The 22,316-nt window shown below is 51.0% G+C and overlaps 1 protein-coding gene across 1 annotated transcript in view; it reads left to right on the top strand.

Annotated features, from left to right (window-relative positions):
- The window catches only part of GLP1R (glucagon like peptide 1 receptor), a 35,020-nt gene extending 16,698 nt beyond the window's left edge, over positions 1-18,322 (top strand). The window contains exons 4-13 of the mRNA XM_053905058.1: positions 128-246; positions 606-712; positions 4,329-4,482; positions 5,011-5,170; positions 9,651-9,711; positions 10,272-10,341; positions 10,465-10,553; positions 10,877-11,015; positions 11,921-11,962; positions 16,520-18,322. Coding sequence (XP_053761033.1) covers positions 128-246; positions 606-712; positions 4,329-4,482; positions 5,011-5,170; positions 9,651-9,711; positions 10,272-10,341; positions 10,465-10,553; positions 10,877-11,015; positions 11,921-11,962; positions 16,520-16,687 — 1,109 coding nt within the window. The 3' untranslated portion in view covers positions 16,688-18,322. The remainder of the gene's footprint in view (positions 1-127; positions 247-605; positions 713-4,328; positions 4,483-5,010; positions 5,171-9,650; positions 9,712-10,271; positions 10,342-10,464; positions 10,554-10,876; positions 11,016-11,920; positions 11,963-16,519) is intronic.
- Positions 18,323-22,316: the final 3,994 nt, after the last annotated feature.

Below are 22,316 nucleotides of genomic sequence, written 5' to 3'. Positions count from 1 at the left end.
GTGTGTGTGTCTCAGAGGTGTTGCCAACTCCAAGAGGTCAGTCCTGGGGGAGCAGTGGGGGCCCCAGGGCAGGGAGGAATGAGGTCTCTGTGGTGTTGGGCTCAGCTCCCACGTCTCTCTGCCCCAGTGCTGCAGGGCCACGTGTACCGGTTCTGCACAGCCGAGGGCCTGTGGCTGCGCCAGGACAACTCCAGCCTGCCCTGGAGGAACCTGTCTGAGTGCGAGGAGTCCAAGCGAGGGGAGAGAGTGAGTTGCAGATGGGGGCTCCGAGTCAGTGAGGGGTAATGGGGTCCCAGCTGCACTGGAGCAGGGCCCCTGGGCATCTGGTGGGCTGGCCTGTGGCCATCTTGTCTATCCCCCTGCTTCTGGGGGCTTTGCACACCATGCTTGCTGGGCAGAGGCCATGTGTGTTCACCCCACTGGCCTTGGGACGAGGCCCTGGAAATCCAAGGACCATTGCCATAGGTTATTTTCTTTCTTAGTTCTGAAGTCCCTGGTGCAGCCTGACCTGGGGCCCCGCCTCTCCCTGTCCCATGGGAAAGACAGATGTGGGAGAGGAGGGCGTGGGCTGCCTCACGTGCACTGTATCCCTCGTGTGCACACAGAGCTCCCCAGAGGAGCAGCTCCTGTCCTTTTCCATCATCTACACGGTGGGCTACACACTCTCCTTCTCCGCTCTGGTCATCGCCTCGGCCATCCTCCTGAGCTTCAGGTAAGGGGCCTGGGGGCCCGGAGGGGCTGTTTCATTCCAGCTCCCCACGCTGTCCCCAGTGGATGAGGGAGCACCAAACTAAAGTGACAGTGCTGCAGGTGCTTCTCTTAGGAGATCTCCGGAGAGCCTGTCCACTGAATACGAGGCTGAAAACACGGGATATGGCCCCGTTTGCCATATCTCTACTCTGTAAGAGCCTACATAGAATACTGCAAAAGAGAAAAAAACAAACACCACACAAACACACAAAGCACATATCCCCAGACCTTCATAGTGGGTGGTGGGATTAGGGCACATCCCCTTCAGCTGAGCATGTGAAGCTTAAATCATCAGGAATTCAGTTTGATTTTAGGTAAGAGCTCAAGGGTTTAGAGATTCTGCCCTCTTTGGAGCTTATCAGCCCCCTGGAAAAGGTCTTCCTTAAGTCTAACCTCCATGAGCCATTCCTTCCAGAGGACCATGTTCTTCCCACTCCCTCTGCACTTGGTGGAGGGTAAGCCAGGGGGGCTGGGTTCAAGGTCAGGAGCAATTCTGAGTGCAGGGACCTCAGGATACCAGCCCCACAGAAACAGGACAAGCCTCATTCCTCCTGTCACCCCCATGGCACCTGGCACAGTCAGTGCTGGGCACAGTCAGTGTTTGATAGATGCATTCACTCGGTGAATATTCTCCCCTTTTATTATGAAGTATTTCAGAGATATTAAAATACAGTGGCTGATACTGATCACTGGCACACCCAATGCCGAGCCCAAGAGCTAACACCTACCACAGAGTCAACACGGGCATGCTGCCCTGGGTAGCCACCCTGCCACTGCTCTCCACCCCCACAACCAGAGGAAAGCCCTGAAGGGGCTACTTATAATCCCCAGGCATCTCTATACTTTTTCCACATTTATAGTATCTGTACAAATAGATAGCTGTGGACTTGGCGTATTTTAATGGTATGTTGTATATACTCTTTTGCAATGTTATTTTTGGCCTGCAATGTTTTTGTGAGATTCATTTATGTTAACGCAGGTAGTTCTGTTTTATATTAACCGTCACTCCAGACTCTATTGTATAATACATTACAATTTATTTTGATCACTTTAATGGATATTTGAGGTGTTTCCTTTTTTTTTCTTCTCTGAATTACAAACCTTGCTACAAGGCAAATTCTTACTTATGACCCCTTGTGCATTTCTCCAGGGGCATGTACCTCTGAGTAGAATTGCCTGGTCTGAATGCCATGTGCTTTTGAAAATTTATTAGGGGTGTCTGGGTGGCTCAGTCGGTTAAGTGTCTGACTTTGGCTCAGGTCATGATCTCGTGGTTAGTGGGTTCAAGCCCCGCATTGGGCCCTGTGCTGACAGCTCAGAGCCTGGAGCCTGCTTTGGATTCTGTGTCTCCTTCTCTCTCTGCCCTTCTCCTGCTCATGCTCTGTCTGTCTCTCTCTCTCTCTCAAAAATAAATAAACGTTTTTTAAAAATGTTACCAAAAAAAAAAAAAAAAGGAAACTTATTAGATGAAGTTACTCTCCAAAGTGGTCATACCAGTTTGCCTTTTTACCAGTAATAAATGGGAGTTCCCTTTACTTAACATCCTCACCAATATTTAGTATTTTCACCTGTTACTAATCTGAAGGGTATGAGATATCTCATGATTTTAATTTGCATATCCCTGATTCCTAGAGAGATCGAGCATTTTTGTGTTTCATTTTATGAATTGCTTATTCCTATCCTTTGCTTACTTTTTTATTGGCTTATTTGGCTTTTTCTTTTTTCTTTGGCCATTCATTATATATCCTGGATCCTAATTTAGGATGCATCCTCTTTTAGCCTGTGGTTGATTTTTTCACTCACGTTATAGTGCCTTTTATGCATGGAAGTCCTTAGTTTTAATGAAATGAAATATATCAGTGTATCCATTTTTATTAATAAAGTTTATTACTAAATGTTATCAATTGATAAAGATTAATTTTGCCAGTTGATAAAAAAACTATCAATTTTTTTCCAAAGACCAAATTCCTTTATGATCTTGTTTAAGGAATCTTTCCTTGGTGCCTGGGTGGCTCAATTGGTTTGACTCTTGATTTGGGCTTAGATCATGATTCCAGAGTCATGGGATCAAGCCCCATGTCAAGCTCTATTTATGATTCTCTCTCTCTCTTATGGTTCTTTAATCCACCTGTAATTAATTTTTGTCTATGGTGAAAATAAGAGATTTAATTTTATTTTTCATATGTATGTGTGTGTGTGTGTGTGTGTGTGTGTGTGTGTGTGTGTATGTACCATTTAGTAGCAGCTCATCCTTTCCCCCTTGGGTTTGTAGGGCTTACTCTTCCATGCAGCAAGAGTTATCTTTGCCTGGGTTGTCAGCTCTGAGCTCTCAGCACAGAACCTGATGCGGGGCTTGAACCCACAAACTGTGAGATCATGACCTGAGCCAAAGTCGGATAATTAACTGACTGAGCCACCAGGCGCCCTGTCTACTTTGTGGGTCTTTAGGAGGGTCCAGACTATGCTTGACCCTTGGTTCTTTATACGTTTTGAGAGTTCCAGGAAAACAAAAAATCAACACTGTTGAAATTTTTATTATAGCTATTTTTTATTTATCAGTTAATGTGGAGAGAATTGACACCTTCAAAATAGTGAGTCTATCCATGAATGTGTAATTTTAAGTCTTGTCTAACTATTTTAAGCAAATGTTATTGTATCCTCCATAGAGATCTTGCCCGTCTTCTGTTAGACTTATTTCTATGTAGCCAATTAAAAAATTACATATGAATCTTTAAAATTTACTTTTTATTTGTTTATTGCTGATATATAAACACACATCAGCAGCCATGTTGAATGAAATTTATCAGTTCTAATAATTTGTGTGTAGGTTATCTCAGATTCTCTATGAATATACTCTACTGTCTATAAATAATGAAAATTTCGTTCCTTTATCTCCAATTCGTATGGATTATTCCCCCTTGCCTTCTTACAGTGGCCAGGATCTATATTGCAATGGTGAATAGATGTGATGATAGCTTTGTAAGGCTAGATAATCCTTATTTTCCTGATTTTGAAGGAAATGCTTATAAAATTTCTCAGTTAAGAATGATGTTTGTTCCGGGTTTGGGTAGATAGCCCTTATCAGGTTAAAAAACGCCCTTGTATTTGCAGTTTGCTCTGTGTTTTTACATGAAAGGATATTGAAATTGTGTCTAATAGTGTTTGAATTCCTACTACGTGCTTAGCCCTAGTCTGCCCCTGAAGCATGTGAGATGTGGGTCCTGTCCTCAAGAAGCAAAGCAAAGTTTCCATTGGGGAAGGTGGTCTTCACACATAAATCACTTGGATTATACATGACTTTGTAGAGAAGAAGATGCTGTAGAGAGGAAGATAGTGTGGGTGAGGGTGGGTGGTGGCAGTGACCACACACCTGAAGGCTCCATGGAGAGGCAAGACTCATATTGGACCCAAGAACTTTCAAGGATACGAGGCAGAGGGGCATTTTCAGAGGAAGAAAAGACAGAGGCTCAGTCCCAGATGCGGAAACATGCCTGTGGTGCATGTTAGCATGAACTGGGGGGTTGTGGAGCAGAACTGCTAGCCACCTTGCTAGGAAAGAGCCCTGTTTTCTCCCACAGACACCTGCACTGCACCCGGAATTACATCCACCTGAACCTGTTTGCGTCCTTCATCCTCCGAGCGCTGTCCGTCTTCATCAGGGACGCGGTCCTCAAGTGGATGTACAGCACAGCCCCCCAGCAGCACCAATGGGATGGGCTCCTCTCCTACCAGGTGTGTGATGTGTTCAGGAAGGGCCTGGGGAGGGATGGACAGTCAGTGAAGGCAAGCCTTCCCAACCCCACCCAGGCCAGGCACAAAGAAAGGCAAGAACTGCCACACCTGGTCCTTAGGGAGTCCCCAGTCGGATGGGAGAGGCAGTCCACCCTGGGGAGCCCCCAGTCTAAGGATATAGACACCCTCCCTGCGCTTAAGAAGTTCTGTCTGACACAGGAAATGGTCTTTGGAAACAGACCCAGGCTTGAATCCCAGCTCTGCTACTTACTAGCTGTATAGTTTTGGGACAAGTCTTTTAACTTCTCTGAGCCTCCGTTTCCTCACCTCTATGGGGATAATATTAGCTTCTTCTACTCAGGGTAGTGATTCAGTGAGCTAAAGCAGGTCAACTTCTTGGCCCTGGCCCTGGCAAAACGGTGTTAGGGCTTCTCATCCGGTATTTGCATCTGGGGCAGGATGGGGAGGGGGATCAAGAGAGGCAGGAGGCAGAGCTATGTCCCCTGGGGACTCTTCCTCTGCCCCCAGGATTCTCTGGGCTGCCGCCTGGTGTTCCTGCTCATGCAGTACTGCGTGGCAGCCAATTACTACTGGCTCCTGGTGGAGGGCGTGTACCTGTACACGCTGCTGGCCTTCTCAGTCTTCTCCGAGCAGCGCATCTTCAGGCTCTATCTGAGCATAGGCTGGGGTAAGGTCGACTATCATTCATCTTACGTGTTCTTCCACCCCAATCCATGGCATGGGAGGCGGGGGACCCTGACCTCTCTTGGGACTACTGCCCTCAGGCTGCCCCCAGGAAGCCCTCTTGGTGCTCAGAACACACTGCTGGGCCAAGGGCAGGGCCCACTGGATAATTCTGTCCTGGGCACGGGACTCACTGCAGAGGGCTATGGTTACCCTCCCGTCTCTGCATCACCTGCCCCACCTAATGGAAACAGAGGTCTCCCCCCTTTCTGGCCAGATACACCACACACACACCATGGGCAGCCATGCACTGTCCTCAAACACCTCTACTGCTAAGACCCCTGGAGATGGAGCCCCATACCCAGTCCTTGGTACCCAGGCCCTGAGGGAAGGGGAGAGTCCTGGGCTTCAGGGTAAGGGGTCAGGAGGTGAGGGCTGAGGGGCTGTGGCTCTGTCAGCTGATGATGAAGAGGAGGGCTTAGAGGAGAGCCGGGCAGGGCAGGGCTGGCAGCCAGAAGCCAGCTGAGGAAAGGGTGGACCGCGGATGTGCCTGGAGCCCAGCTGGAAATGTTCTAGCCAAAAAAGTTTGCCGAGAACTATCGTGTCTTTTTTTTTGCTGGAACATTTCTGGTTGTGCTTCTGCCTCTCGCCGCGTGTGATTCTGATGAGAACAGGGGCTGAGAAGCCCACCAGCAGCTCCCCAACCCCCACCCCACTACAGGGAAAACACAGGCAGCAGCGCTTACTCTGGAGAGGCCCGCGGGAGCCCCCTCCTGGATGGAGCCAGAGAATGGGCCTTGCCCTCTGGCCCTTCCTAATCTGCCAGTGTCCCTGCCCACGCCACAGGAGCCTGCCTTCCACCTCAAGCTTGCCGTTCATTCATTCACCACTGTCATTCCTTCCTTCGCCTGCCTCAGGTTACTTTGACCACTGGGGACCTCCCGCCTCAGTCACAGCCACGTGTGATGTCCCCCTCCCATACTGGCTCCTGCCTCTGAGCCTTTGCAAGGCTGTCCTCGGTCCAGCCCGCCTCCTCAGGAAGCCTCCACAGGTTGTCTGGCCCCCTGGCTGTGCGCTTTCTCTGGCCCTCTCAGCCTCCCTGCCTCTGTCCTCACCCTGAATTCCCTTTTACCGGTGTTCCTCCACCACCTGGCTCTTTGTGGCCCTGTTGTAGAAGAGTACCTCTAAAGAGGGCGATCAGTGTCTGGAAGGCACCCAAGGCCCAGAGAGGGCAGGGCTTTGCAGGCAGAGCAAGCACTGGAACCAGGCCTCCTGACTCCCAGGCCCTGGGCTGCTGCCTGTCATGGAAAGTTCTCTGTCCTGCATTGCCTCTTTGGTCCCTTAATAGCCAAGGTGAGCGAGCTCAGGCCTCTGGGCAGGTGGGTCTCTCCTCTGTGTACAACTCCCTGCTCCCACCCTTCCCCCACCTCCCCACGGGCCCATCCTTCCCTGCTCTTCCGCCCCTCCGAGGGTAGGGCAGTCACCCAGGCAGTGGGCAGCTGGAGAGCCCTGCAGCTAATGGAGGGTGGGGCGGTGTTAGGTCATTGAGGGGGCTCTGGGAAGGCTGTCCTTAAGGTGGGGGACTATGTCTGTCCATTCTGGGAAATAGCGTCAACACTGTTAGTGCCTGTCTCCATGGTGACCTGAGGGCAGGAACAATCAGAGGGGACCTTGTGCTGTGTGCAGAGGAGCGGGGGTGGTTGCTGGAGGGTTGGTGGGGACACATGGCATCCTGGAGGTTTCTGAGTGGGAAATGGAGGAGGGGGAAGGGGAGCTCATCCTTTCCCACCACCTCATGCTGCAGCTCAGGGCTCAGAGTCTGAGGGGCACGAGGGTAGGACCTGGGGGACCTTCCTTCCCAATAAGAACACCCTTATCTTGTGGAATTGGGATGGGGAGGTGCAGAGAGAGAGGGACAAAGACAGAGGACAGAGAGAAAGCTTTCCAAAGAGCTCTTCTGTGGGGCCAGGAGACCTAGCCCACTTTGGGATGCTTGGAAACAACTTTTAGCTTCACATGCAAGCAGAAGGATTAAAATTATAACTCTGACACAGCTGGAGAGTCCCAAAAGACGTCAGCTCCTGCTGCCATCCATGGGCAGCTGGTGCCCCATTACCCACCACAGGGAGGCTGCAAGGGAGGGAGGCAAGTGATGGACGAGGGAGTCATTGCTTCTCGGGGCCAGTTCTGTGTTTCTTAATGTGCGATTTTTCTCCAGCCTGTCTTGTTGATTTTCTAAATGGGAGAAAGATGCAGCCAGCAGGGAATGAGGGGGTGTGTAATGGTTGCATGTGGCAGAAAAGGCCTTGTTAAGGAGAGGCTGGTAAATGAGTGAAGTTCACCAGGTCTTGCTGATGCCATGAGTGAGCTCCCCAATTCTGAGTGGGATCTCAGAGAAAAAGGACAAAAGGTGGCTGGGAATGCCCAGGAAGGAGGTTTCCGCATGTGTGTGTGGCTCAGGGAATTGGCATGTTCTTGCCAGGAGAGTTTCCCTTCCCAGTGGATCCACCCATCATTCCTTCCTTCCATGCTGTCTGAGCATCTTCATTGTGGCAGGCTCCGTGCTATATTCTGAGGCCTTTGGAAGCCACCCATCCCTTGTCCAGTCTCATGAAGGCCTGTTACTAAAGCATCGTGGATGCTCAGAGGTCTGGTTTGTGTAAAAACAAATGGCCAAGGAGGAAGGTACCTGATGAAGAATGCTGACCAGCTGTGAGTTTCTCGGCTTCCTCCCTGTCTTCACTGTCATGCACAGTAGCTCCTGGCAGATGAACTGCTTGGGAGTGGCTATTGAGGACATGGATCGTGATGACAGGAAGGACTGTCAATAGGGCTCTGCCCTGGCCTGTGTTCTGGGGAGAGACCCCCTAAAGCTACACATGCCTGTGCATGGCCCTGCCCACCACACACTCACATCTGTGTCCACACCTTAACACACACACTCTCACCTATACCTGACGCCCACATCTCCAACCCCGGGAGGGGCACCCACAGAGACAGGCATGGAGAGCTGGTGCAGAAAGCCACTGAAGGTGGTTGGCATGGGTGTGGGTTGGCAGCCTTGCTCTCTAGTCCCACCTGAACCCTCCAGAGCTCCTCATTCATCTCCATCTGTCGTGAGGACGGACAGTCCATTTGAATTCAGCAAACATATTGAGCCCTCAGGCTGAGCCGAGCCCTGAGGCTCTGAGAATGAGTGATGCTGTACCCTCAAGGAACTGGGAACCAGCTGGATGCGTTAGCTCCGGGTGCAGAGCAGATGACCCCACAACTTCACCGCTTAAAGCAGCAATTTCCTATTGCAGTTTCTATGGGCAGGAATCTGGTTTAACTTAGCTGCATGCCTCTGGCTCAAGGTCTCTAACAGAGATGCAGACACGCTGTTGGCTGGGGCTGCTGTCACAGCAAGTCTTCAGTGGAGTCGGAGAATCCCTTGCAAACTCACAAGGTTGTTGGCAAGAAGTGTAGGTCCTTGCTACCTGTGGGCTGGGGGCCTCCATTCCTTGCCACAGGGGCCTCCACTGGTTGGCTGAGTGCCCTCATGACATGGCCACCGGTGTCCCCCAGAGCAAGTGATCAGACTGAGAGAGAGCCCAAGACAAGCCTTTTTTAACCTTTTAACAGTCTTTTATAACCTGATCTCAGAAGTGACCTGCCATCGCTTCTGAGTACATTCTTGGTCACACAGACCAATCCCGATACAGCACAGCCTGTATGGTGGAGGGTCGCTGGGGACCTTCCTAGAGGCTGTCTGCCACACCACTTGAGTCTCAGCCAAGTGGAAAGTGTTACATTGGAGCTGTTGTTACCGTGGGCCACTGTGCCATTAGTTGGGCTGTTGGCATCAAGGACGGGGCCCCTGTCTCTACTCCAGGCTTCTGCCCAGCCACTTGTAGTGCATGCGGGTAGAGAACAGGTAGCTGGAGGGGCTTCTGGAGCTTGAAGGAGTTGACTGAGATGGGCACGTGGGCAGCAGCAGGAGGAGAAGGGCATCAGTGGGTTGGCCTGCTCCACCTCATCTAGAATGTTCTTCCCACTCCATGGCCTTGTCCTCTGTTACTCTGGTGTCTGCATCCTCATGTCTCAGCCTGGACTTGGGGGCAAGCTCTCACAGTGTGCCTGGGATGGGGGGGACTGGTTAGGACAGATACAGCCACAGTGTCTACGGACATACCACCCTGAACGTGCCCGATCTCATCTTATCTCAGATATAGCCACAGTGTGGTGCGATCCTCTCTCTGAGGAAGACTCCAGGGAGTTGGGCAGGGATGGGGGGTGGGGGCACGGAGGTGTTCCTGCCGCCTCCACTCCCCCAGGCTCCCAGACCATCCAAGTTCCAAACCTGCTAGAAAGTGGTTTTGGAGTCAGGTGAGGGAAAGGGCTGGAGGCGGGAGAGGCCTGGGTAAATAGAGGCCTCTGGGTGTGCATGGTGGTGGGTCAGGCCTGCCAGCCCTCTCCCCTCTCTCTTCCCCTCTCTCTTCTAGGTGTCCCCCTGCTGTTTGTTATCCCTTGGGGCATTGTCAAGTACCTCTATGAGGATGAAGGGTGAGTGTCCTGCTCCTGGGCATGGGTGTGCTGAGGTCCCCATCCTCAAACCCCCTGGGATTCCCTGGCCCCTGGGGTACGTGGCTACCACCTGTTGGGAGGATAAACCGAGGGATCAGGAGCTTAATTTATGAATTTAGTTCCTTAGTACCCCTTCCTTATCCCTTCCTGGGACTGGGTGATAACAAATGGTGCTGGGTCCATGGGGTATGCAATGACTTTTCTATAATAACTGTGAAATGTTCCTGCTATTTTGTGTATGATGCTAGGCATCATGACTGTTGGTTCACAAAGGGCTGTGTGTATCTCTCTGTGTGACCATGTATTTAGGAGTGTGTGTGTGTGTGTGTGTGTGTGTGTGTGTGTGTGTGTGTGTGTTTGTGGCTTGAAGGACTCTGCATGAGTCTATGGGACTGGGTAGCTCCTTGTGGCAGCATTTATGTGGCTCTGTGAGGGTCACTTTGCATGGCCACATGTGCTTGTGTGCCCCTGTACCTGCACTGTGAGCTGGGGGCTCTGTGTGTCCAACTGGGTACTTGTGTATTTCTCTTCCTCTCCAGCTGCTGGACCAGAAACTCAAACATGAATTACTGGCTCATTATCCGGCTGCCCATTCTCTTTGCCATTGGGGTGAGTGATGGTGTGGGGATGGGAGTGGCAGTTCTGGCTGGACAGGTGTTGCTGGGGGAAGGCCTGGAAACAGGGCGGTGTTTTGAAGGGGCCTCCAGCCACTCCCTCCCATCTGCCCTGCAGGTGAACTTCCTCATCTTTGTCCGGGTCATCTGCATTGTGGTGTCCAAACTGAAAGCCAATCTCATGTGCAAGACGGACATCAAGTGCAGGTGATATACCTGAGCTGGCTTTCATGGGCGCCCTTCACCCTTGCTTCCAGAATAGAGATCCTGGGGCTCGGAGCTTGGAACATTGTGTGACCTTCTTCTCCCACCTGGCCCAGCCCAGGACCCCAAGCCTTGCCCTTAGCCCTGGACCTGGGCATCTCCTGGGCTTCTGGGTGTCTTGACCTGGGTGTACTTCCCACCAGGCAGCCCATCCCAGCATATTTTGGGTGGGAGAATGTCTGTCACTCAGGTGTGGGTTTGGGGCACAGAAAGGGGATACACATCCATGGGAGAGTTCCAGAATGATGTCTTCACCCCACCCCCAGACTTGCCAAGTCCACACTGACGCTCATCCCCCTGCTGGGAACCCACGAGGTCGTCTTTGCCTTTGTGATGGATGAACATGCACGGGGGACGCTGCGCTTCATCAAGCTGTTCACAGAGCTCTCCTTCACCTCCTTCCAGGTGACCTCATGGCTGGGGGTCCTCACTTGCCAAGTGTCAGAGTGGGAGTGGGGCAGAGACCAGCCTGCACCATGCAGATGGGCACCCTGCGGCCTAGGGGGAAAGTGGGCCATGCCCAGAGGGCTATGGGTGGAGTAGAGCCAGGGCTAAATCGGTGTCCAGCACCCAGGCCAGTCTTCTCTATAAGCACATGGGACAAGAAGCCTTCCCAGATGTAACTGTGGGCATCCAGCCTGGCATCACAACTGCCATCTACCAGGCTGTTTGTTACTGGGCACCAGGGGCTTTGCACACATCGTGCATTTAATCCTCATAGCATCCCAGGAGGTGGGCAGGATCATCCAATTTTACCAAGGAGGAAACTGATACTCAGAGATGCTGAAATAAGATTTTCCAGGTTATGTAGTTTCCAAAGTCAGGAACTCAACCTCCCCACTAGTATCAGATGATGCTGAGGGTGTATGAGTGTCACTGGGGGGCATAGATATATGAGAACCTGGCCTCAGCCCCTCAGGAGGCTTGTGGGAGGGCCACAAGCATGTAAGCCCATGCATGTGCCCTTACACATATGTGCACACGCATGTAGATCACAGTTTGGGAATGCTGGGTCTGCTGAATGAACAGATGGAGCCATGGCAGGGGAAAATGGCCCACGATCAGAGGTGGTGTACTTTCTCGGGTCAGACTTCCTCAAGGAGAGGGTAGTTGAAGAGCCTCTCAGTATCTGAGCAAGGAGGCTTCTTGTTCCTCCAGCAAGGAAAGGAGAAGGAACCCACCACTCCAGCTTTGGCTATGCCCAGTCTGAGGAGGTGGATATTGGGGCTGGGGCCCCAAGGAGCTTCGGGGTCTACCTACAGGGTGCCTCCCTCCTGCTTCCTCTCTGCTGATATGACTCTTGTTTCCAGGGGCTGATGGTGGCCATCTTGTACTGCTTTGTCAACAATGAGGTAAGGCCTGAGAAGGGATGTGGGGACCCTTGTGGGCTGCTACTGTTGGCTGTTCTAGAGTTGTCAGTCGTGGCTCCCATCAATCTTTTCAGCGGAAACCCCCTATCCATCCCACTGGGCGCTAGAGCTGAGAAGGCATCTTGTCCATGTATTGTTTTCTATGCATGGATATCTCCTCTCTCTCTCTGTCTCTCTGTCTCTCTCTCTCTGTCTCTCTCTCTCTGTCTCTCTCTCTCTCTCTCTCTCACACACACACACACACACACACACACACACACACACACACACACGTGGGCAGGCATACCCTAATGGATGTGAACTTGGGGAAGACCCAGCCTTGTGTTAAGGGGGTCCTGAATGAACAGGCAATGGTGATTGTTACAAGTTGATTCAACAGCAGACATGCCCAAGTCACATCCTTGGGGCTTTAATACTCATTATCTTATTTAATCGTCACTGCTTCCTCCCTCCCCACCCCACCCCCAAGAAAAAAATCTCTGCTAATCCCTATGGTTTTAATATTCCCATTTTTCACAATGATATCATTGAAGATCAGAGAGAGTAGGAAACATGCCCCAGGTTTGGTCTAGAAGTGGTGGCAGAGATGGGATTCAAATGCATCCTAATAGAAAGAGGAAAGCGCCCACCCTGTGTGTGCAGGTGAGAGCCCCAGCCCGCCAATGGCCAAGGGGTGTGTTCTTCCTGTGGCTTTCAGGCTGTAGGGGTAGAAGAAGCGGGCTGTTGCTGAGTCCCACGTCCTCTCCTGCAGACCCTGCTGGACCATAGCCCTCCCCTGTCCAAGATAGTCAGCTCCTAGGCGGGATGTCTGTGCCTGTGGTGCTGGGGAAGGCCCCTTCTGCTCAGGCACCCAGCTTTGTGCTGGAGCAGAGTAGGAGCAATCCCCATCATCACTGGGTATCACAAATGCCACAGCACTGCACCCCATTCCTTCCAGAGGGGGAACAAATTATAGTACTGGACGTGGCACCATAGGGGAAGTATTCACAAGAAGATTAACCCCAGCAGGGAAGAGGGGGTAGGAAACCCCCCACCTCAGAGTCTGGGGGACAAACTGAGGGCTCTGTTGACTCCATTCAGGCCCAGGTGAGGGTTTCTATCAGTGAGCCTTGGGCTCAGATGACCCATGAACCCTGCTCCTCAAAGACCCTGGCTCTCCTTGTGTGGCTTCTGTCACAGAGTCTGGTGTCCCAGAGTTCAGAGGGCTTAAGAGTCTGCATTAATGCATTAATTTACTTGTACTGTGAGTGTGGAGGGCACAGGGTGGCTGTGGAGGGGACCTTGGTATTTCAGGATGCTGTGAGATGACTCAAAGAGCAGGAAAGATGCGGGACATGGGCTTTGGAGTCAGGTCTCTGCTCCCATCCAGGCCCCATTGCTTAGTGAGCTGTGTGACTTTGGGCAAGTTTTGAAACCTGTTTCCTCTTCTGCAAAATGGCGGTCATGATGCTTAGAGCATGTGGTGCTCCAAAAGGGAGGGAAACACTTCCTGAATGTTTACTTTGTGTAAGGTGCCCGCATGTTTTATTAAAGCCAGTCCTGTGTAGCAAGTGTTATCCTCATTTTACAGATGAGAAAAGTAAGACTTGGCAAAATGAAACGAATAGCCCAGTTCCACAGCTAGAAGATGGGAGAGCTGGGGGCTGGGAGATGTCTCCACTAACGCAGGGACTGGGAAGGGGAGGTAGAGCCAGGCTCAGCATGGCCCATTAATGCCTTCTGGCTGTTCCTCTGGGCCAGTCTCAGAGGGCTGGCTAGGCTCCCTGTGGGGTGGGTGGGCCACGGAAAGAGAGGAGGCTGTTGTAGAGGACACTCATGGGGGCCTTTGTCCTACAGGCCCTTGATCCATGGTGGGGGAGAGGGTGGGGGACAGTAGGATGTTCCAGCCCTGGTTCTCCCCCGCATCTGAGCCCTTACAAAGAACTTCCTAAAAAACTGAAGAAAATGTTGAGATATGAGGAACACAGGTGGCATTCCCTTCAGGAATGGTTCTCAGCCAGGGGGGTGATGCGCTCCCTGGGCCTATGTTCTGCTGCCTTATGTCCCAAGGACAGGGACAGGGTGACAGGTGTCCCTATGCACACTGGAGAGAGTGAGGCTCTTCTCTGCCCCTTCTCATCTTCTCGGTCCCCCGAGGTTCCCATTTCCCACTTCTCCCTCCTCTTCCCCAAAGCCATGCTGGCAGCACATGCTTGCCCCCAACACACGCACCTGTGAGGCTTCCCCACCACTTCTATGGAGAGTCTTCCAGACCCTAGCCGAGTCTCCCCCTGACTCCATTCCTCAAAGCCTGTCACCCGTCACCTCCCCACTTTGTCTGCCCCCAGGTTGGCCCAGGGGGAGTGCACACATCCCACTCAGCCCCTTGGCAACCAACAACCCCTGAATCACCAGATCCCCAGCTGGCCTGTCCCCTCGGGCTCTCCCGGGCTTATGCTGTGGGATCCGGGACACCTGCTCGGACACTTGCCTTGTTTAAGGGCACTGCACAGTTCCTCAGAGACACCTCATGCCCTGGTTCCTCCAGGCACAAGAACAGACACATCACCATCACTGGGCCATAAAAACACCCCCTGGCTCCTGGGCTGAGACCTCTGTCCACAAAAGCTGTTCTCCAGACCCCGGGTCGCCATGGCAATGCCAGGTACTTGTGACCCAAAGAGAAAAGATGGCCTGGACATCAGTCCTCGGTCAGCTTGCAGGAGAGTAGGCATAGGGGAGGGGAGGCTGAGGAGTGGTTTTGCCATGGTTTGTGTCCTCTCGCCATGGCTCTGACTCAGGAGCCAGAATACTGGCCCCAGATCTGCCACTACCCAGTTGTGTGACGCGGGGCAGTCACTTTACCTCTCCCCACCAGTGTAAACAGAAGTGAACGAGCTGAACCCATTCATCCCAGATTCCAGAACCTGGAGCCTGGCCAGAGAGGACCTCAGAGGCAGGGGTGAGGGTAAACTTCATGTGTGAGGAAGTGCACCGCACTCAGCACTGGGAGGGGTGTCTGGGATTCATGTCCTCGCCCCTAGTGTTTCACTGTAATACCTCGGTAGCCGAAGGAGCTGCATGTCAGATGCTCAGTTATTCACTCGCTCTTTCCTTCAGCGCATTTACAAAGCACGCACGGAGGACCTGCTGTATGCTGGGCACTGTACTAGGGTCCAGAGAACCCAGGTGAGGAAGGGGTGGCCCTGGCCCTCACGGTGCTCCCAGCTGAGTTGGGGGAGGAGACACGCCAGGGACCAGCACGACCTAAAGAGTCGTGGAAGCCAGGGGGCCAGTGCTTAGGAGACCAACCTGGAGGTCAGCCCAGACCTAGGTGTGGACCTGGCTGAGACCGAGGGAAATACTTAAATGCTCTGCACCTCAGTTTCTTCACCTTGAAGCAGGCAATAATAATGGAAGCTACTTCACAGGGTGGCTGAGAAAGTTAACGAAAATAATCAGTGGAAAGTGTTGGGCATGTAGTAAGTGGCGCTTTTTTTTTTTTTTTAAGTTTATTTTGAGAGAGAGAGGGAGTGCAAGCAGGGAAGGGGCAAAGAGAGAGAGAGAGAGAGAGAGAGAGAGAGAGAGAGAGAGAGAGAGAGAGAGAGAATCCCAAGCAGGCTCCATGTGGAGCCCCACTGGGGCTCTTATTCACCAACCAAACTATGAGATCGTGACCTGAGCTGAAACCAAGAGTTGGATGCTTAACTGATTGAGCCACCCAGGCACCACTAAATTGTGGCTTTTAATGACAGTTGTCATTATGGGGGCATAACAGAGGCCCAGGAAAAGTGCTGATGGAGGCAGAAAGGGCACCATGTGTCAACACTTTTAGAAGCCCCAGTCCCGTCCCATTCCCTGCTGGTGTCCACGAAACTGCTTCGTTCCCTGAGGTGGCTTCCCACACATGTGCCTCGGTTCACCATCCTTCCCCCTCCCTCCCCAGTGAAGGACTGTGAGACAAGATTGCTTCACAAGCAGAGGCCGCATCAGCCTGGGGTGTCCCCATCCCACCTGTCAGCACACTCGCCATAACTGCTCAGCCAGGCAGCGAGCTGGCACACCGCAGGGTGGTCACAGGTCGTGTCTGCTCTGCCCCCTCCTGCACCCAAGCCTGGGCCCCGTGACGCTGCCCAGGAGACCAGGCACATCCTGGCAGGCTGGCTTGGGCCGTCTCGGCTCCGCTGTGCGCTGAAGTCCGATTCTCCCCCTCCTCGTCTTCTCCTTCCCGTCTCCCACATTTCTCTCGCTCTTGTTATCTTCCTCTGAATAAGACTGTGATGGATTGTGAAAGGTACTGAGCTGAGTCACAGAGTTTAGAGATGGAGGAGACCAATTAGATCATCAAGCTCATCTCTCTCTTGAGGAAAGGCGGAAAATAGGAGACAACAATAAACAATTTTATTGGGATATTAATTTAGGTGCCTGAAGGCCTTGACTTGTGTCTCTTAATATAATGCAGTGGATTTTTTTCCCTTCCCTGCTAATGTAATAATGGGTCCATTTTGTGGGCAGTTGGTTTGCATGATGGCTTTTGTTTCCCTCCTTTTCCCACGGAAGGTCCAGATGGAGTTTCGGAGGAGCTGGGAGCGCTGGCGGCTCAAGCACTTGCACATCCAGAGGGACAGCAGCATGAAGCCCCTCAAGTGTCCCACCAGTAGCCTGACCAGCGGGGGCACGGTGGGCAGCAGTGTGTATGCAGCCACCTGCCAGGCCTCCTGCAGCTAAGCCCCCCAGCCCCTACCCTTCCTGTGGTCTCACTGCTGGCTGGGTGGCCACCCCGGGTGGGAGAGACCCTGCCGGGGCTGGGGAAGGGAGGGACGCACGCACACACCCATTCCTGCTTTCCCTTCCCAAACCCATCAGGCAGGCAATGGGCAGTGCCTCCTGGGACCCGTGGCTACATTTCCTCTGTGGAGAAACAGCCTACTAATTTGATCACTATGGCAGGAGAGAAAAAATGTTGCTAAAACGAGGAGGATTTCTTCCCGTTAAGCCACTAGGTCCCTGGGGTTCCCCAAGACAGAGCAGCAAATCAGCCCCAGACTTGCACTCAAGGTCAGTGGCTTATTAGTGGGATTGGGCTTGCAAGAGGAGGTGGTTCTGAAAGAGGCTCACATAACCTCAGCCAAACAGAGCTTAGGGAACGTGAGCCAAGTCTGCTGGCCTCCAGTTAGGTCACCAGTGCCACCCCCCACTGCCTCCTCATTAAGGGACACTGTTCACATTGCTTGTTCATCTCGCTCCCTCATCTCGCCACCTCGTCTTTGGGGGCCTTTGGTTGGGCCACTGGCAGCTGTTTCTAGAAGTGTTGACAATGAACACTGAGAAGGTGCCTGATGGTTTCCTTCGCTGGTGCCCACTTCTCCCGTGGGTGTTTGACCTGCTTTGGTGGCTGCTCCCACTATGTCCAGGGAACCAGGGCAAGTCCACTGCTGAGGAGCCCAGCTCTTGGCATGAACTCTGAATTCTATTCTAGAGTTGCTCCAGAATCCTCTAGGGTTCAACTAGGGAACTTTAGGAATATTTGCACTGGGGGCTACAGTGTACCTGCAACTGTCGGGAACCCAGAAGGCTGAGAGCTTTACTTCCACCTCTCCATGGAAATGCTTTTTATTTGTGACCAGATTATGGGAGTTTGGGGGTGCCCTCTAACTCTAAGAGATGTGACCAAAAAGAGACTTCTGGGGAAACTACCTGTCGCCACTGTTACCATGGAGGCAGTCTTCCCCTATCGTTGGTTTCTTCCCCCTTGAAATTCTCCCGCTTGGAAGTCTGTATATATACTTAATGCATTTTTCTTTATTGCTGTGAATAGTCTGCATGTGCAAGTGTGCAATTCTGACTCCTCCCACCTGATGGAAAAAAGAACTAAATCATTGTGATCGTGATATTTTTGGGGGGAGTGGGGTAGTTGATTTGACTCACCCACATTTTGAGCTAATCAATGTTTTCCCTGCCTCTAGTTTGATCCCATAAATAATGACCAGCAGACAGGCTAGAGAGGAGAAACCTATCAGTCCTGCCCCAGCCATGGTGAGAGGGCAGACCTGTAGCTGCACCACGGAGACCCAGACAAAAGGGAAACAGCCATCCAAGGGAGTTTGTGGATGCAAAGGAAGTTTCCAGAGCAGGAGAAAACTCTTAGGAGTCCCGACCTCCTGGGAAGGCAGAGAGAGAAGCTTCGGATGAATTCCTTTATGAGTCCATTTCTCCCTCCTTCCCCTTCTTAAGTGGTGGGGGACCCTCCCCAAAGCCTTGCACCAGACATATTTTCCTGTGCCTCTCAGAGAGCCATGTGATGTACGGGGAAAATAATAATGGGACATAAAACACATCAAGCAGAAAATTTCTTATACTTCAGCTTCAGTGAAGTGTTGTGTCTATGTTAATGGGGAAGTTGAACCTCAGGCTAAAGATGAATTGTGCAGACTGACTCCTGGAGAAAATGTAGAGAAGTGGGGGACGGGAGCACCCCTGCTTCCCCAGAATAAGGGAAGATTTTCCAACAGGCACCACTCCTTGGCTTTGTTTTTGGAGTGGGTAGAGGGGAGATGAGCACTGGTGAATTGATGTGGGGTATGGCTCTGGCACAAGTGTTTCAGTTCTGGGTAAACTGGAAGATTTTGAGAATCATTAATACACTGCACAACAACAAAAAAAGAGCCAGATTGATAAAACCTGAGAGAAACAAATTGTTAAGGGGAGAAATTGGAGGGAGAAGGTGTTTAGTTAGGCACCAGGGAAGCTCAGATAGTTTGGTTTAAACTGTAAATAGAGTTCTTTTCCCAACTGGTACTGGTGTTTCCTGATTTCAAAAGGCTCCTCAAACCCCATGCTCCAAGCCTTGTAACACTGAGGAACTGTTTCCTTTGCAGACACATATTAGATACTGAAGAACTATCTTCTTTGCTCCAAGACCCACACTATTAATATTTATTTGATTGGCAGTGAACTCCCTCTAAAGAATTTTTGAGCTCTCCTAAGCCAAATATATCTCGAATAGAGCTGGGAACTATCACATGCAATGTACTCCCCAATTCCACCAGCTGTTTACATGCATGTTGCCATAAGTGTGGAGCTTTTGCTCTGCACACTCTTATCTGCCTCTGTCCTGGGGGTACTATAGCTGACTGGTGGGGGTTGGGGGGGGGGGTGGGGGTGATGTGTGTATCAGCTGTGCAGCCAGCAAGGTCTGAGGACTTTGGTAAATAGAGACTGGGTTCAGCACTCTGGTCAGCTCCACTTCTTAGTGGCTGACATCATGACAACTCCTCTTGACCACGTCAACCTTTAGAACAGCTAAATCCAGAACTGAAACAAACTGCTGACATCGCAAAGTTGCCTTCAAGATGACTTTCCAGATGGCCCGTGTGATTTTCAATTGCCTCAATACAATTCCCGCTGAAGCCCACACCAGTGGAGCTCTTGAAGACTCAGAGCAGGGAAAGACCCTGGGCATCTCCCCTATCCTGACCTAGAGGAGGGAGGTTTGCACATGACTTGCTAGGCGGTCCTGGGCTGGGTCTCCGAGTGTAATGAGACCTCTGGGAGGGATAGGTAAGAAATACAAAAGAGCCATTCAAGATGCTCTTAGTAAAAGCTGGCACTATTTATCTGGAGTTTCTGTTAAAAAAGAAATACAACAGCGAAGGTAGACAAATCAGCCAGTGAAGATGCCGTCTCCTCAGTGACTTAGCCTGAGAGGAGCGGAAGGTTGTGCTTTACTATCTCTACTGTAGTACCTCACTCATCCTTGTCTTAAAATTAAGAAACTGAAATGCATCAGAGCACACATATACATAGAAACAGCAGGCGAGCCACTTTGAATAGCGAATCCAGTGCCCTTTTAATGGGTTGGCTTAATGGTTTCCTGATGCATCTGTGCTTATTTGACAAGTTGTTCTGTTGGCCGCACAGAGTGAACTAAAAGAAGTGGAAAAAGGTCCTAAGCCTCCCCCTTTGGCTCTCTCATCTCCCTGAAGTTGGAGAAGACTAGCAAACTGGGCAGCTTTAGCCTAGCAAAGATGGCACAGCCACCACCAAGGGCAAAGAGAGTCAGTTCACATTTACCCCCGAAAGGCTCAATCTCATCAGTGTGGGCCATGTTTCAGCAGCTTCTGTCTCCATCCATAAGGAAAGAACACTGTGTGTGTGTGTGCGTGTGTGTGTGTCCTGTGCATAGCAGCATAAAGTTAGGAGATGATGAATCCAGAATCATCCCACCCACTGTGAAGGTCATGGGACCGCACAGCCCAGGGCGAAGATAGGCGGGGGCCTGAGCTGTAGATGCTTCCTCTCCATGCGCAGACAGGGTTCCCATTATTGCTAATGCCTGCGACGTGCTCAGGGAAGGTAAAATATATTCCAAAGGTTTATTTTCCCTCCACTGAATTGATTCTAGAGTGCCGACCCTGCTTTTGGGTCCTATGAGGAGCCAAACTATGAAAACCCTCAAATGAAATATGCCTGCTTCCTCTGCTAAGACAGCTATGTGAATGACATACTAAGTACTCAACAGAAACCAAATGAGTATCAACTCAGGCTTTTTTTCTTTTTGTTGCTGGAGTTTTGGGGGGGAAAGAAAATGTGGGAAACTTCCCCAGACAACATTGTCATGCCCCTACAGTGTTAGCTGCTGGCTCAAACCAGCTCTCTGGCCGCGCCTGGAGGGCCATATCAGGAAGTGTTGTGAAGCAGTGTAATTCAAACACTTAATGCCACAGTGTGTCTACAGTATCTATAATTACTTTTGCTCTGTCAATGGATACAGATTGGCAGGAAGCAGATAAGCATAACTGTTTTCCCATTAATGACCCAAATCTCTTGGACTTCACCTACATCTGAATCTATCAGAGGGGAGAGTTTTCTCTTCTCCCCTTTGGCCATTTTAAGCCAGTTTCTCAGAACCTTATCCAGTGGTGCATTTTTTCTCTGATGCACCCAAGCTCCTCCCCATCTCCACACTACTTCCCCCACCCCTGCCACCCCACACTACCTCCTCCCCCACCCCTGCCAGCCCTATAATGAACTTCCCCACACTCCTCCCCCAACTAGCTTTGCTAGGAATGCTGTTCTCTCAGCTGTGACCAATTTGGGGGTGCAGCTGAGAGTGAGGCACTGCCAGGGCTGAAATGATGCACCGCATTCCATACTCTGGCACAGCGAGGAGCATTGCAGCCAGGGGCTTGGATCCTAACTTACACTGGGGCTCTGCAACCTTTTTGATGAGGCCTGTCAAAACTATCAGTAATTAGTCAACCCAGACAATCGAGCATGACTAATTGCCACTGTGTCAAAGCAATCCGGGAGAAGGAAAACATATATAAATGAGAATGTTTGAATGTGGTGAAAACTCCCAGCAAAGTTTGGAACACATAACAAGTTAGGGTCTTGGCTTCCTTGCAAGGGAGCAAGATCCGCCCCAGACCCATAGGGCTGGACCTTGCCAAATGGTCCACACTTCACATCCAAATCTGCAATTTGAAGCTCCTCCCAGTAAAAGTGATCACATCCTCAAAGCAGATAAACTTCCACATCCCCTTGGTTTTGGAGGGGATTCGATGCGGAGCTTTAAATGCGAGAAGAGAGAGGGGAGCCAGGCTCTGGGGAGGGACAAAGCTGGGTTTCTGTCTTCAGTGCTCTTGGGGGATGTTTGCTCCTCATGAATGTTTAAACAAGATAATTTTCATGCAACTTCCTAATGTATAAATTCATATAAAATACACCCTGCATATATAGGTAGCAAACGTGTATGGTGTTATAATTCCTTGCACAGATGTGAAACGGATTCAGGCTCTTCCCTAATTTGCCTTGTAAACGTCAAATAAAGGCCTGTCATTACTGTGTCTCTCTTGCTCTTCCTTCGGGAGAGGAGGTTTTCTGCAGCGTCCAGCCCAGGTGACTCATGGCGCAGTGGGAAAACACAAAAGATGCCGTTTCCAGCCCAAGAAAAAAAACCTTGCTCATTACTCATGTCGTGATTTTCATCTTCAAAGCACTTACCAAGTACTAATTTACCCGTCGCAGCCCTTATACAGGGACTGCGCTGCCATTTAATTAGAGAAGTTGGGTGGTCGAGTGGCTTAAACAATGACTGATGGCCAAATGGACGCGTATTCTAATTCCGCTCATTCATTTGATCTCCCCTGTCTAAATGAACTCAGTCCATTAAGTCCATTTTTTTTTAATGTCATAAAAGCACAAGCCTTGTTTGCAAAGTAGCCACAGAATTTGAATGGAGCTGCTGTTTAGAGATTCATCTTCAGAAAAATGAACTTCTCTCCAGTTTAAGTAATCGCTCGCTCTCCGAGCTTGCAGCCGACTCTTTTTAGAAGAGCAGAGGAATTGCAGATTC

Source organism: Panthera pardus, unplaced genomic scaffold (assembly GCF_024362965.1).
Source record: "Panthera pardus isolate Hobbes unplaced genomic scaffold, ASM2436296v1 HiC_scaffold_17, whole genome shotgun sequence".
Taxonomy (NCBI): Eukaryota; Metazoa; Chordata; class Mammalia; order Carnivora; family Felidae; genus Panthera; species Panthera pardus.
Note: the sequence above shows the minus strand (reverse complement) of the source record. Positions and strands in the feature narration are given on the sequence as shown.